Source organism: Diachasma alloeum, unplaced genomic scaffold (genome assembly GCF_001412515.2).
Source record: "Diachasma alloeum isolate Michigan unplaced genomic scaffold, Dall2.0 Dall_scaffold_00323, whole genome shotgun sequence".
In the NCBI taxonomy this organism is placed as follows: domain Eukaryota; kingdom Metazoa; phylum Arthropoda; class Insecta; order Hymenoptera; family Braconidae; genus Diachasma; species Diachasma alloeum.
In genome coordinates, this window is record NW_021680462.1 from 740,409 (window position 1) to 756,793 (window position 16,385).

The following is a 16,385-nucleotide window of genomic DNA, read 5'->3' on the forward strand; positions in this document are numbered from 1 at the left end:
TCTTGTCAATAATTTCACAGGGGAGAGTAGGGCAAAACGGACCTGGAGGGCAAAACGGACCACTGACAGAAAATTGGTAATTTTTGTTTTTTTTTCCTTTCTTTCAAATCAGGAACACTGAATGTGCTGAATTAAAAGTGAGTTTCTTGGATCCTAACCGTCACAGGAGTTTTATAGACAACAAGTGTCGTTGAACCGCAATTTGATCAGATTTGCTAATCACCTCAAAAATTATCAATTGGCTGTCAGTGGTCCGTTTTGCCCTGCGGTCTGTTTTGCTTGCCTGCTCCGTTTTGCTCTACCCTCCCCTATTTATCAACGAAGAAAAGTCTCTCTATCCAGTCAATAGGTATTACCGTGACCTCCCATCAAACCAACCGAGCTAGATCTGGACAAGGCTTGCGGCAGCCGGTGGCAAGAAAGGCTTTCCAAATTTCGTTAAAAAAATGAATTAATTAGTTTTTGATTCATTAATATATTGGAATACAAAAAAAATCGTTGTTAATAGTTGAAACGGAGAAACAAATACAATACACGCCCAGTACTTCTTAGACCAAAATGAAATACTATCTTTCGACAATTGTCCAAATGGCCAAGTGGATAAGGCCTCGGACTACAGATCAGAAACACTTAGAATGGAATCCCGGCGGATGCAATTCTTTCTTCCTTTCTTTTGATAATGGACGTTATGGGATAATCAGCAATCGTTAAATTAATGGTGAATTAATTAATCAGTTGATCGTTTCATATATGACCCCCATTTCATCCTTATATTACCCCGACATGACTCTATATGACCCTTATTTCGACCCTCATTCTCATCCCCTTTATCTTACTCTTATCCGAACCCTACTTCTCACCTTTAACCTGATCCTTATCGTGACCCTAATTCTGACCATATTCCTGACCCATATACTGAACCTATCCAGACTCTTGCAACCCTTGTTTTCGAGTCTTAATTTTTCATCTTATTTTTTACCGTCGGAACATGACCCCCACATCATCCCTATATGACCGGTATTCTGAGCATTACCGGGACCCTAATTCCAACCCATGTGGCCCTTGGTTTCGAGTCTTAATTGTTCGTCTTAATTTTCTATCATCAGAAGTCGATTTGGAATTTTATAATATAGAGAGATACAAAGTCTGCAATATTCATCGATGACAATGTTCTGTTATTCATACTAAACAGCAAAACATCGAGAAAGCAGGCGTTCATACCATCAACTCCATAAACATGGATGACTATTACCAATTACCATCATGTTCGCGTCGCAAAACTTGTTAGCATTCGTTCTTTTCACTATCGTACCACACGATTGACACCTCCTATGTTGACTCGTATTGTCGTAGAAAACGATAAACAGCGCGACTGCTGACGCATTCGATAACAGTGTAATGCCTTCGGAATCCATGAATGGAATAGTTGAACTTCATATCGAAGATGTATTCCATATTCTTTCTGTCAATTATCCATCTGAGTGTGTTCGACGGGGCATCCTGTCAGGATAATCCTGAGACCCTCATCATTCTCACTCTGTCGCCGGTACAACAAAAAGAGCCAACGAGAGAAATAGGTGTATATTTCTACTGCCCTGGATGCGCTTCTAGCGAGACTTTAACAGTATATGATCAGAATCAACAAACTTTTGAAAGCACCATCACTGATGTCAGTGGATTCATGAAGACCGGTCTTCAGGCATCGCCGGAAACGTTCCGTAAGTTTCTCAAATCCTCAAGAAACCATGAAATCTATTCAAAACTAAGGAAATTCCACTTATTTCCGTGCGTATTCGTTCTTTAGCCGTCTCTAACATGATAGATAACCTAACATTTTCGATGTCCAGAAAAAATTGAATCACTACGAAACTTATTGGCTTCCGTTGTATAGCATGCAGGCCCGCACAAACGATAAACCCATATTCATCACGAACTATTGAATTATTTAATTTACTTGCAGCTAACTTCACCGCGCAGATCCTGCGAGATGGAAAACAGATATACTCTACTCGTGGTATAGATCGAGCCAACTGGATGCATGATAATAAATCGTTACTGAAACACCTCTCCTTACCTCAACTTGTGATACCAGGGACGCATCAATCGGGTGCCTACGAACGTCCGGATAACTTAGGCATATGGAACCTCTGTCAGGTTTGTAGTTTGCTTCATTCATCGAAGCGGACAACTTTATAATTGCAATATCATGTAGGATCTGTCGATAGAAGAACAATTAGACTTAGGCATACGTTACCTCGACATCCAGCCATCATGCGAGAGAGTCAAAAACCAATGTAAATCCTTCTACGTCGAGTACTCCTTATTGAAGATGATGTCCATGGGTGAAGTCTTCTCCGAGATGAAGGCATTCCTGAACCGGACTAACGAAATAGTGATACTTTCGTTCAGTGACTTCTCGAGCGAGTTCCAGAGTGATGAAGATCACGGGAGATTTATGAAGTACATCAAGAAGGAGTTAGGAGACTATCTGTATCCACTCAATACCACTTCTCGCGGTTGGTCCACTTCTTTAAAAAAAATTTGGTCAGCAGAAAAAAGAGTTGTCGTCTCGTATAATTACCGAGGGCCAGTAGATCCAGTCTTCGGAACTGGAGTTGAGCAGTCGTGGTGCTATTGTAAGAGATCAGATGATCTGCACGTCTTCTTTGCTGATCCGCAGAAACGGGAGGAGTGGTAATTATTAGTCAGGAGTTGTGATTCCATGGTTTCTAGTTGATAATTCTAGATTCGCCTGAGTGGTCTTCAGCAATGTTGTAAATCTGTAATTGAATGATGGAGGACCTTCTTGTTGATGACTCGGGGATTCATGTCATGAGTCATTGCGGATTCTTGTCATGAGTCATTGACAAGAATTCATTCTTTCATCTAATTATCTATTTTCAAAATTGCTGAAGCCCAATCAACAGTCATCAACTCAAAATTAAATGCTTCAACAGTCGAAAAATCTCAAAGGAAATTTATGATTTCATTTCAATTGATATAGTCTAATGTTACACCATTTCGATTTGATAATCCGCAGGGCGAGCAGAACATCACCAAGCGTAGATGTAGTTCAATTGACTCCTGATTGGGAGATGATTGTGCCTCAAGATTCTATGGAATCCGATTCTCCATTCAATTTTAAAGCATGGACCGATGAATTTTCACCGAAAGTTTGTGAATGGTACCACGAAGAGTGGAATATATCCTCCAATGTTATTGTAGTTGACTTTTTTGAGGCGACTGGTATTGTTGATCTTGCTGTTTACTGGAATCTGAAGAGGGGCAAAAAGCATCAATCTTTAGTTAATAAGAATTAATATGGCTGAGTGAGTCTACGACATTGTAAGAATGAATAATTATTGTTTTAATGTAAACAGAAAAGTTTAATTGTTTGGATTATGAAATATAACCCAATGATATAGGGGTGAGGGGCGTTAAACAAACCATCTTCAATCGTCAATAATTCGAGAAGCGTAAAGTGGAATTTCCAATTTTTTTTTTCATACTGAAGGTTTTCTCATTGCGATTCAAAATCAAACACGATTTGTCCGCATAATGACCATATGTGTGATTTCACTGAGAGAAAAATTTTCTAATATGTAGACCGTATTTACTTGAGAGATGTAAATTATTTTCAATGGTTCAAATCTCAGAATGTTTGCGGTTCACAGAACTCGAATGAACTCTCATTTATCATTATCGTTGCGCATTATATCATGAATATATTACACATCGAAATATTGCAACTGCATAACAAGAAAATCATGAAAACAATAGATACTTGAAGCTTGACGAATCTTCTACGCGATTTGAGTGAGTTTATTTGCGACAAAATGAGCTTTGAGTACAAGAATATTTCAAAGCATGAGACCTTTCTCCGGTCATGTGAGGTGAGATGCCTGGGAGAATTAAACTATTGAAGAAAAATTACTCATCTCAAGAAAATATGTTTCAGATATTAGAATTTTTTTCTCAGTTTTGGCAGATTTTCCACTATCAGTTATTTAGTTCGTTGGGATGACTGACTATTAGTCGAAACCTTCGGGGATACTTCGGCCATTCGTGAGCGTACGGAGAGTTCACTCAGAAGTTCTGTCGGGATCCAAGGATGCAGATAGGATGTTGAGGGGGTTCTCGAGTAACAACACCAATGCTGGTTAAAATATAAATATTGTTGCGTATTTGTTCTTTCCCTCTCTCTCAACCACCTTCATGTGCGATCGTCTCTTTCTAAATCGTTATTCTTTTATCTTCGTTCCTAGTCCGCGGATGTGTCACTGCTTTTTATATTACTTTTGATTATTTATTTCCCCCAAAAACCCAAGTTGTCGAATACATACAACAGGCATGATTAAACATAACACTAAAAACATCAGCGCTGTACGTTTCATAACATTCTAGGCCATTTGCAATCAAAATTATAAAATCGAAAAATCTGTCTACAACAAGGCTTTCACTCGGAAGCAAAAAAGAAAAAATTTTGTCAGCTTGGAAACAAGCAGGGGTTCGAGCCTTTTTGGCCGAAGTCATCTGACCGTTACTTTATGTGTTATAACTCTTTTTCTTTCTTTCATTTCTACCAATTCCATTGGTAGTAAGCTTCCAATAGAAGGCATTCGGATAGAAGGCATCGAAACAAATATTTTGAAAAAAAAATTGAAATCGGTTGCGTGGTTTTTAAGCTATTGCACATAAAAGGTTTTCAGAGAAAGTCGAATATCTCGGAAACTACCCATGCGATTGAGCTTCTTTTCAATAAGAAGGATTGTTATCACGAGAAGAAGATTCTCTTCAAATTTCAAGTTGATATCTCAATTTTTACACAAGCTAGAGTGATTACAAGGATTTTTATGAAAAAACAGAAAAACGGAAATATCTCGAAAACTTTGTATGAACGGCCGTATATGTTTTGATTGATTCTGATAGAAGGCATCGAAGCAAATATTTTGAAAAAATAGTACATTAGAGTACAAGGGCACAAATTTCGTTTTCAACGAATGTGTGTACAGACCTCGCCTTCGGCTCGGCCTGTAAACTACACATTCGTTGAAGACGAAATTTATTACCGAGTGCTCTATAATATTTTATGTCAAGTCGTGCAGAAGTCGAGTTCTGAGCAGGCTGCGCGAAGCGCAGCATGCGATAAACTCGACTTATTGCACGGCGCGACATAAAAAATTTTAATCGGTTGACTAGCTTCGAAGATATTAGCGAAAAACGATTTAAAAACGACTAGCTTTTTCTCAAAAACTATTTGATCAAGCGGGCGGAACTTTTGCACAGAGTTAGTCCTTGTTAAGGTCTATAATCTGACAAAATTTCAGATTTTTTGGAATAAGTTTAGCCAATTAATTATTCAATTTTCCAAAAATTGACAACCGGAAAGGTGGCGATGGACATTGACACCGACAGACATGGTCGCCAAACTTCGTATTTTTACGTTTCAGACCATTCTACATCATTTCCAATCAAAACTAGAGAATGTGAAAACAGCATGATTTCAATGCTTCCATTCGGAAGCAAAAAGACTCAAAAATCGATTAATCGGCCGTTGAAAACATCGAATGAAAAACATCGACATTTGAGCATGAAAAATCGATATTTTCGATTAATCGACAAACATCACCTATCTCTAGATTCAAGTAGTGGAGGTCAATAGTATATTTCGTCGTTAGGCCGAAAAAAACTTATTCTGGCGAATATGAGTCCCTCGCCTCGAGCTTGGGCTGCAATCATATGAGGTAGAAAAGTTTTTTTAGGCGGTATAACGAACAATATTTTTTGTCATAACGGCTGCAAGCAGTGATTTACGGACGCGTAGCGTCTGTAAAACGCTGCCTTACACGGAGAAAAAAATTCCAAAATTTTTCTGGAGAAATTCAGGCAAAAATAGTAAAAATTTCGGTACCGCACAATAAAAGCTTGATCCCTGACCGTTTTCTATTACATGAAAAATTCCATTCAATAGTTAAAAATGAGTAAAAATTGTCATTCAATCCCATTTTCATTAGCATATCATGATATTAATTTTTTTAAACCTCTCCTCTATATCCTCCCTCCCATATTAAAAGCGGAGTGTGCGGCAAACATACGTGAAACGTTTGACAGGCAAATGTATCTCTACAGCGTTACACACCTCATTGAGAGAAAATAAATGGCGCTCATTTTATTTCTTAACCGTTTTATCATAACACCAATTAATATTTCGGTGAATTGATATTATGAAAAACATCAACCTGGGGTTTCGATGGGGAGGTATGTGAGAGAAGAGGCTAGAGGAGGCGGCGGAATAAATCATCTGGTCGCGTTGAGTTGATGCTCGTGGTTGCGGAGGAGGGACGAAGAGAGCTGAAATCTTACGAATAAGCGATCGGGTCCTAGGATTCTGGTGGAGTACAGGAAAAGGTTGCCAGCCAGTGTCCTAATTTTTCTCGTATTTCTCGTAAAAATTCACTGTCTCTTCGATTTTACCGTGCTGCACAAGAATTTTTCCCCGCATTTATCTAAAAAAATGACTGGTGCAACAGTACTTTTTCCTACACTTTGCAGTACATTTCGCCTGGAAAGACCATCCGAACCCAATTTACTGTGCGAGCCTGGTAATTTTTCTCGTACTTTTCTCTACGTGTACGGCCGGAATGATAAAACATATATTTTGAGATAGCAATCCCCGAAAATATATGTATCAAAATCTATGTGATCGAACAACAATGACAATAACGACTGTAAATCGCCACTCGCGTGTATGAAAATCAAGAGGTATATACTGTGTCATGGGAAAATGAGCGTAGGATATAACCCAGAGAAACGGTTTTGCGTCCGGATATCAGACTCGCACGGCTCGCTGAATAATTCATTGAATTCAGAACGCGTTCAATGCTTATTTACATAGTTGGGCTCATGGTGCTATTTGAAATCGTCATGGAAGGCTTGAGCGAGAGTGAGAGTTCAAATTGTCACAGAGGCTAAAGGCCCGGTAACCGGAAGCTCATGTGAGAGTTTCTGGATAAAAAATCAAAATAGGGGTTGGAGGATTTCCACGGAAGTTTCACGCTCATTTCCATGGGGAATCCAGAGACCGGAAGTTTTACCTTGGTCAGAGATCATTTGAATAATTTTATATTCATAAACTGATTTGTCGAATCTGTTTTTACTGAATGGAAGCCGGAGGGTAATGGGATCTCGGAATTTGTGGGGTTTCTTACGTTAGTCCGATGCAGTTTGTAGACAAGTCATTCAGAATTTCAGACGTAGTGACAAATTGGACGGTTCAATAAATTGGAAAACCATTTCTTTCGGTTTTGTTACGTGACATTAGTTACACTTTCGACAAAATGGTGGACTAATATGCCCTGCTTCTTCTGAATGATGCATTTACGTGCTCCCGGCACATCCCCGGTGCACTTGTATTTATTGACAATATTATTGGTATCGTAAGGAATTTATGAGGTGTACCATCTGGAAGTGAATCCAGAGGAGTTTGCAGTCACCCATCGACTGAGAATCGATGGCAGTCCGGGAGTCTTCTTCAATTGCTTCAGTCAAACGCATATCTTGGAAAAGGTCAGTATTCTTGTCTCTCACCCTTAAAAAAAAGATACTGTTAAGAAAAATAAAATTCTGTGATGCACCCAAAAATCGTCCTGAGTCGAATCGAAAAATCGGTGTGAATTAAGTCTGACTTTGAGAGATCCAAATCGACACATCATTGTGATTCAAGTCGATTTTTCGATTTGAATCAGATCGACTTCAGTTCAAATTGAGTCGATTTTTCAGCTTGATTCAAGTCGAATTTTGGCTTGATTCAAGTCGATTTTTCGGTTTAATTCAAGTCGATTATTGGACCGCTCTATGTATAACTCCTTAGAATCACCTTGCATCAAGCCAAAAATTTGACATGAATTAAACCGAGAAATCGACTTGAATCAAGCCGAAAAACTGACTTGAATAAAATCGACGAATCGCCTTCAATTAAGCCGAAAAATTGACTCGAATTAAGTCGATGAAACAGCGTGAATCAAGCCGAAAACCTACTTAAATCGAGCCGAAAAATCGACGTGAATCAGGTGGAAAAATCGACTTGACTCAATTAGATTCTTTAACTTGATACCTTTCTTGTTGAAATAATCCACTTTTCTACATATATGGGGTCCAAAATTCGGATTGATGGAGTCCGAGTCACACGACTTGAATCAAGTCGAAAATGGACTAGAAACAAGCCGATATCGACGTGAATCAGTACGGAGTTTTGTGGGTGTACAGTTGAGCACTAAAGTTCGTGAACAGCTTCCATTCTATGTATTCTGTTTACGAACTCTAGTGCTCGGCTGTACTCCGCTAAAAATATCAGTTCTAAGCAACTCTGGTATTTTTTTAAGAATAGGAATTAAAAAAACTTAGTGTACATGGAATGGATTTTTTTTTTCAATCAAAATGTTGTGATTTTTTACAGTTCAACATAGTGAATTAAAAAATGGAAATTGAAATGTAGAAGAGTGAGGAGAGGAGTTTAAGGGTTTGTGAACGAAGGGAAAAAGGAGTACCGGCATTTAATCCCATGTATAAATCATTAAAAAAATTCCCGATTCACCAACGTAAAAATTTATATGGACTTGTTGACTCTTCACCATTTGATCGTAAAAATCGATGTCAAATAGAGTGCACGGTGAAAAATTTCCTGGAAAAATTATATGCTGAATATTTTTCATTAATTAGTAGAGTAGATATTACAATATTAAAACTTAAGCGGAGAAATTCGTTATCGGAATATCAATCGAATTTCAATTATGTCGATAAATATGTTGTTTTTACATTCGAATATGAATCGTAGTGTGTGAAAAGAGACTTTGACCCTACCACCTGACAGTTTTCCACTGTAAACAAATAGCTCATGGGCTTTTAGGCAATTAGTCGAACGTTGAAACAGTGAAATACAACATTTGCAGTTTCCAATGGTCCGTAGGTTTGGATCAATGTCCAATGATAACATTATAGCGTTTATTTTATTGCATCCACGATACCCAATGTCGGCAATCCATTCCACAGGGGTTTACGAGGGATTTCGGGGACAGGATTGCTGACAAATTGAACCCAAGTTGTGGCAATATTTTATGTTATGTATATTTTTTAAAGTAATTAAGAAAGAGGGCACGCTTCTCACGCTCAGACTTGGCTAGTGATTTATGGATATTAGTTTTAATCATCGAGATACGCGGTAGCGTATCGGTTGTGTATTCATTTATTCATTACAAAGGAGTTAGTGTCCGCTTTTATTATGTTCTGATTTGAGAAGTGACATTTAAAAATTTTCACGAGGATATCTAATAGTGAAATCACATCTAACAGTGAAATTGGTCCGATTTTCCAAGTTTGAAAATGTAAGCTGTTGTGAAGAACCGTTTACCAATTTGCATGTCAATCCTCTGCTATAAATCCTGTATTAAAAAATAGGTGAAACATTTTCGGTTAGCAATCTATTTCGCCAAGCCTATGCTTACGTTTCAAGGGAATATTTGAAGGATATCTTAGCTTATTGAAACAGAATACCTATTTACGTATAAAATATCTCTCTCTATTATAAAAATCCAAATCGACTTCTGGTGATAAAAATTTGGTATTGGAAATTAAGACTCCGAAATTAAGGGCCATGAGGGTCAAAATAAAGACTACAAGTGTTAGAAAAAGGGTAACGGGGGTCAAAAAAAGAGTCATGAAGGTCAAAATGAGCGCCACAAGGATCAGAATAAGGGTCGCAAGGGTCAGATTAAAGGTTATAGCGTCAGATTAAGAGTCGCAAGGGTTATGAGGGTCAAAGTAAGGGACATAGGCGTCAACAACCAAGGGTTAGAAACTAAGGATCACCAGGCTCAAAATAAGGGTCACGAGGGTTATAATGATGATCAGATTAAGGATCCAAATGACAATCACAAGGTGAATTGCAACAACTGGTTGGTAATTCATTTTTTCAACAACTACTTGGTGAATTTCAAGGACTAGTTGGTGAACTTCCACAACTAGTTGGTCAAATTCACCAAATAATTTTCTCCGTGTGCTGACCAAAAATGTTCGACCTATTTTAAATATTTTTTAATTGAAGATTCGGAGTTTGGAAGGTTCTTTTGGAGATTAGAAAATTGGGGTATTATTATTTTTTGGGTGGGGAATTATTGTCAGTGCCCATGGGAGTGGATATCCTGGGAAAACCTCAATAATCGTCTCATTGAACCACCGATCGACGATGTGATTCGCAGGCATTATGCGGGTTTAGACTCAGTCAGGCGTATAATACGGGTACGTCATACACGTCATTATTCATAAGCGACTGTACTCGTCGCTCACGTCACCGGAAGGGCTGCATGAAATTCTAATTAACGAAGCCCTTTACTGTTCAGCATCTAGTGGTGTATTTTATGAGGTGATTATCATGTCAAACGTCTTGATTTGGCTCAACTCTATTGCGGAGAATGGTATCAGTAAACACCGCACACTGTGATTTTTACATCAATTAAATTAAAGTTGTACACTGTTAAAAAATGTTGTTTGAAATTCCATGCCAAATTCCGGAAATTTTTATCGTGTTTAAGTTACAATAAAATTTAAGGGAATCTTGTCATTTAAAAATCAAATATTCCATTGATTTTCTGTTCAAATGATCTGAAGTTCAATTTTTATGGGAAAATTCATAAAAATCAAGAAAATTCAGGGAGAGATTGAAAATTCATGTCATTTTGTTTCTGAATGTTCATGTTCCACTGAAAATTCAGTCAAGTTATGAAATTTTCATCTCACTCTCCCTGAAAACTCATGAATTTTCGTGAATTCTACTTAAAACTTGAAATTTCATAACTATTTTTTCCCTTAATTGGATTCAATGTCACTCTCATGAGATATACTATAATATCTTTCATAACATTTCAAAACATTTATAACAGTGCATGGAGAGAAATCTTTGATAAAAATTATCTTACCGTTCTATAAAAGTGGATCATCGTTGCCTTCGAGCCATCGTTGCCATCGTTGCCTTATTTCTATCCCGAAATTTAGTAAATATTAATATATGACAATCAAATTTTATTCTACATTAGAGAAATTTTATCCTGACGCATAATAAATTTTACCCTTTTAGTCCAATAATTTTTATGTAGATAACAACGTAAATTCTAGAACGGTTGGTAAATTTTTCCCTACCGGTACTGTAATTTTTACTCTACCGGCACGGTAATTTTTATTTTTATCAGGATAAAATTTTTCTAACATAGAATAAAATTTGATCATCGTATACTAATTTTTACGAAATTTCGGGGCAGAAGTGAGGAAACGATTACTCATGATACACTTTTATAGAACGGTAGGATAATTTTTATCAAAAAGTTCTCTTCGTGTATATATCCAAGCTCCACGTAAGTCGTTGAGTGTAATGAGGATGAATAAATTCAGAATGTCCGGAAAAAAATGAGTCATCATTGATAATTTCTCATATGAGTTCAGAATGCATCAATCATTCAATCGTTTGATCCAAATGATCTTCATAATTTTTTTCTTGTTCTTCTCCTCGTTCCGTTTTTCTCCAGTTTTTTACGACTGAAAGAAGCGGATTCCCGAGTTCTGGGAGTCGGTAAATTCTATCGAGCCTTCTGGAAGCTCCCAATACTCGGTAAAACACACTCGCCAAACATTCCTCTGATCCCAATCGCAATAAAGTTTTTTCTTCAGTTCCCTTTTTATTTCTCCCAGGCGAAACAGCCAAGATACACTTGATGGTGACGGATTACCACGCCCCAAAGTTGCTGGCGCTTGAGTCCGAGGATCAGCTGATCAGACAACGAGTGGAGATCCGCCTGGATCTATATCACGACCGAACGATTCTCAACCTCATGCTCTATTCGAAAAGAACTTCTGCTCTCTTTCACGTAAGTCTTTATCCTTCTGCATTTCTTGTTTCTGTGAAGATCATAAATTTTGGTTTAAAATATGATTAAAAATTACAATGAAACAGATATCGCATTGTAATGAAGAAACATATTAAGCATTAAATGCTGTATGATTCTTCATAATAAGCAACCAATTAACCATTTCCCTTGTAGAAATCTCTCCACTCAATCCTCGCTTTCTATACAATCACACCGGGGGTTAGCGGTCGGTTCGAGCGCGTGAGCAAAGGTTCAGCCGCATTCCCACTTGAATTTCTATACGGGGTTCTCTGAAATCATTGATTTCGAATTCATGAAATAATTCTTGTAATCAAATGAACTCATGAAATGATGTTACGTGATGCTTGAAATAATCAAAATCAACTTCTTCCAAAATCAGTGCAATAATCTCTGTAATCACGTGAAATTCATTTCATTTCGAAATCATGGTGCTCCTCAATTATACAGTGAGTAGTCCTTCGTTAAAAACCATCAGTTTACCGAGAGAATGAACAAACTATAGACACTGCGAAAACTAATGTCCGAATTTCAGACACTTTTGTAGACACTTTTGAGATATTAAAATGTGTCTGAATCAATGGAGGTATTTCAATTTCAGATACCAAGATGTCTGAGATTAAGATACAGACATCAGTTTCAGATACAAGCGGTATTTGAAATTTTCAGACATCAGTTAGATTTTCAGACATTTTTAAAGATTCAGACGTTTTTTGCCATCTGCCATCTTAAATTCAGATGGTTGTCAGACACCTAGTTTTTGCAGTGGATGAGTCAACTTTTCAGACATGAGAAATATCTTAAAAATTAATGTTTGAATGGATGTTGCCGTCTGAATCAGGTGAGATATCTTAATAGTGAAATGTTTCAATCGTTCATAAATAACTGAATTTTAAACACAGAAAATATCTGAAAACAAATACCTGAAATTTTTCAGACACAAAAAATGTCTACCATCATTTTCACNGTCAACTTTTCAGACATGAGAAATATCTTAAAAATTAATGTTTGAATGGATGTTGCCGTCTGAATCAGGTGAGATATCTTAATAGTGAAATGTTTCAATCGTTCATAAATAACTGAATTTTAAACACAGAAAATATCTGAAAACAAATACCTGAAATTTTTCAGACACAAAAAATGTCTACCATCATTTTCACACAGAAACGGTGGTTGAAATTTTCAGACATTAGTCAGATTTTCAGACACTCTTGAAGATTCAGACGTTTTTTACCATCTGACATCTTAAATTCAGATAGCTGTCAGACACCTAGTTTTTGTAGTATAGATGGGTACAGGAGGTTGAAATAAAAATTTCACACTAAAAAAAGTTCGAAATAAAAATATGAAACTTTGGCCACTTCCAGTAGTTACCATCGTCGACTCAAACATCTGTAAAAAATCCAGCTTGTCTCGCTTACTCCCTCATTTTTTGCCTCCCCCCAATGCTCCATCGTTCATTCATCCACCCTGCAAGACTCCTAATCCCCCGCGTCAGTCGCTCCCAACAATGCACGACGCAAAAACCGTAGACGGTATCCAAAAAGATTTGACCGAGCGAAGGAAAAATTAAATGCACGTCCGTTACGTACCAGCGGTGCTTCTTCTTTTCTTTTTCTATTTTATAACGTGGGGTTGTATGTTTAACGGTTACTTCTCCAAAGGTAAACGTACCATCCCAAATGGCTCTGTTCTGTTGTGTCTATTCTTATCCGCACGTGTCCCCGCGCGAGACAGCGACAAAAGACCAAGACCCTCTTCGTGAATCTTTCAGTCTTCTGTGTTGACGAATCTGGGGCTTGAGGAGGGGCTCCAGGTGGCGAGGGTTTTGGCGGGAGCTGGGGGATTGTAATGTGCAACCACTTGTATGATTTACCGTGGTTCCTCGGGGGGTTTATTTTCTTGGCAATAATTACTGGTGGATGAACATTTCAGGTCTCGTCATCAAAATTTTGTTGTAGAGTTACCAAATGGAAGAACCAAACGGAAGTTTACTGGATGTTTACTGGATCGAGTGGAGGTACTTTCGTTGTCGTGATATTGGCACACTGACAATTGAAATATCTCCAAAGCTATTGGGAAGTTATCGAGATCAACAAATTCCAGAATTTTATAATGGATTACATACATACACACAAACATGACCTTTAAAACATAATGTCTTCACGTTCCATAACATTGTAGACCATTGTGATGTCTACATTTGAGAACTCAAATTAAAAAAAAAATTCTCTTCAGATTCATAATTATCGAGTTTTTTCTAGGAATGCCCGAGTCTTTTTGTAGATGAGAATCTAGGCACCTTTTTGTCAAGTGTCATGTAGATCGCATACACTGCGCCTCTAGATCATACATTTTTTCTTTCTTTTTACTCTCTCACATGACTTTCTCACGTGATCGTATTCCACTCATGACACACTGACCAACGACTAAAATTAGAAAACAAAGCTAATGCTCATGGAAAAATCCACTCTAGGCACAACTATATCACGTCATGTACACCTAGCACCAACCCTGTCTCTAGCCTATAAAAGGAAGTGCACAAGCCTTAGAGAAATAATTAGTTAGTCCTGTTCATCTCAGTTTTTCCGAGAGAGTTTGATCCAAATTTCATTTCAAACATAAGTCGTAAATAAATAATATAATAAAATGAAATTCAAAATCTTTAAAACAGCTTGCATGATCACAAAAAGCTAATTATTAAAATATTCTCTTAAAATCCATTTCATCTCTCTACATTATAACCATCCAAATCCACTTCTGGTGATGAAAATTTGGTACTCGAAATGAGGACTCCAAAATTAAGGGTCACAAGTATCAAAATAAGAGTCATGGGGGTCAAAATAATGGCCGTGAAGGTCATAAGAGTCACGAGGTTTAAAATAAGGGTCATGAAGGACAGAATAAAGATCACGAGGTTGAGATTAGGGTTCAGGAGAGTCGGATTAAGGAAGATGCGGGTCAAAATAAGGGTCACGAAGATCATATTAAGGGTCATGAGGGTCAGAATAAGGGTCACGAGGGTCAGATTAACGATTACAAGGGTCAGAGTAAAGGTCCAAAACAGGGTCACAAGGATCAGATGAAGGATCCCAATAAGGGTATCAAGGGTCTAAATAGGGGTCATAAGGATCAGTTTAAGGCTCACAAAGGTCAGATTAAGGGTCAGAAGGGTCAGAATATGTATCATGGGGGTTATCTGGGGATCATATGGGGATCACATGGGGGTTGGCGAGTGGAGCGAGGAGGGAGCGTAACCCCATAGTTAAATAATATAAAATCCTTTAAATTAAAACTGAACTGGGCATAGAAGAAGAGAATAAAAAGGAATTAACAAGAACAGAGTGTATTCATCACAACTTGAGAACATCTTGTTATCAGAACTGACCTAGGAGCAGTAGACGTATGCACTTAATAAAGAGGATGTAATGAAATGTTAACAAAAAACTCTTTAAATCGAATTGGATTAATAAATTGGCAAATAACTTTCTTTTCTCCAATTTTATTGGAATCAGCCTCGTATCCATCTAGTTCTATTTTCAACAAATTAAAAACATTGAAGGACATTCGACTTTGGTCTGAGCATATTTTTGGTTTGACCCGATGAGATAATCAGTAAGTAGTGTGTTTGGACGTAACACCGTTTGCAATCAAAATTAGAAAATCGAAAAATCGGTCAAATTCAAGGCTTTCATTTGAAGGCAAAAGACTCTAAATGGAATTTTACTCTGCGATTACTTGACTCTTTCAGTAATTTTTCCATAATATTTTCTCCATGCCATTTTTTACACTCCGAAGTTAAAATGTCTCAAGATATATTTGACCCCCGTGACCTGCTGACCGCACAAAGAATCCTCCCCTGAGACGCTATTGAATGCCCTTCTTTATGATACGACAGCTGTTTCCACGATAAATGTCGTTGAAAGAAAATCATTGTCGTTCTGACACGTGTCGCCACGTCATTTCTCCTGGAACATGCGTTTCAAAAAATCATTTTGAGCGAAAATGTCATCGTAAAAGCACGGAAATCGTCAACATAAAGAATGAATATTAAAATCGTATTTTCTGCGATTTTATTTCGTCATAAATTTCACATTTTTATTGTTTCTGTTTTAGTACACTGTAGGGAGAGGGATCAGATACTTCTTCAGGAATGAGTTGAGAAGTGCTGCGGCAATGGTTGCTGGTATCCATAAGGCTATTCAAAACAATATGAAGTTTCTTGATGCCGAAACTTCTTAAATTATTTTCATCTTTATTTGGAAGGCAAATAACTTTGGGATGAAATCCGATATCATGAGAGGAATTTCCACTTTAAAAAATTGTAGAATATTAATTTTATTGGGCGTAAAGGTCGATATTTAACGATTTTCTTTCTTTGATTGATTTCACCCAGAGACAGAAGTACGTGAATAGGCGGGCTATAATTCTCCAGATAAAAAATTCTTCAGACAG

The 16,385-nt window shown here is 37.4% G+C and overlaps 1 protein-coding gene and 1 pseudogene across 1 annotated transcript; both read left to right on the forward strand.

Annotated features, from left to right (window-relative positions):
* Nucleotides 1-1,444: 1,444 nt before the first annotated feature.
* On the forward strand, nucleotides 1,445-3,323 carry LOC107040146 (PI-PLC X domain-containing protein 1). The gene is made up of 4 exons (XM_015260090.1): nucleotides 1,445-1,718; nucleotides 1,961-2,154; nucleotides 2,213-2,694; nucleotides 3,041-3,323. The coding sequence occupies exons 1-4, from the start codon at nucleotides 1,445-1,447 to the stop codon at nucleotides 3,318-3,320; spliced, it is 1,230 nt and encodes a 409-aa protein (XP_015115576.1). The 3' UTR covers nucleotides 3,321-3,323.
* Nucleotides 3,324-7,371: 4,048 nt separating this feature from the next.
* Nucleotides 7,372-16,172, forward strand: LOC107040147 (annotated as a pseudogene).
* The last annotated feature ends 213 nt before the right edge of the window (nucleotides 16,173-16,385 follow it).

What these genes read in the sequence shown, in the direction of transcription:
- LOC107040146 (XM_015260090.1), top strand. Translation starts at nt 1,445, where the DNA reads ATGTATTCCATATTCTTTCTGTCAATTATCCATCTGAGTGTGTTCGAC. An exon ending in GGCATCGCCGGAAACGTTCC is followed by an intron (nt 1,719 to 1,960) that starts GTAAGTTTCTCA and finishes ATTTACTTGCAG; the next exon opens with CTAACTTCACCGCGCAGATC. An exon ending in CCGCAGAAACGGGAGGAGTG is followed by an intron (nt 2,695 to 3,040) that starts GTAATTATTAGT and finishes GATAATCCGCAG; the next exon opens with GGCGAGCAGAACATCACCAA.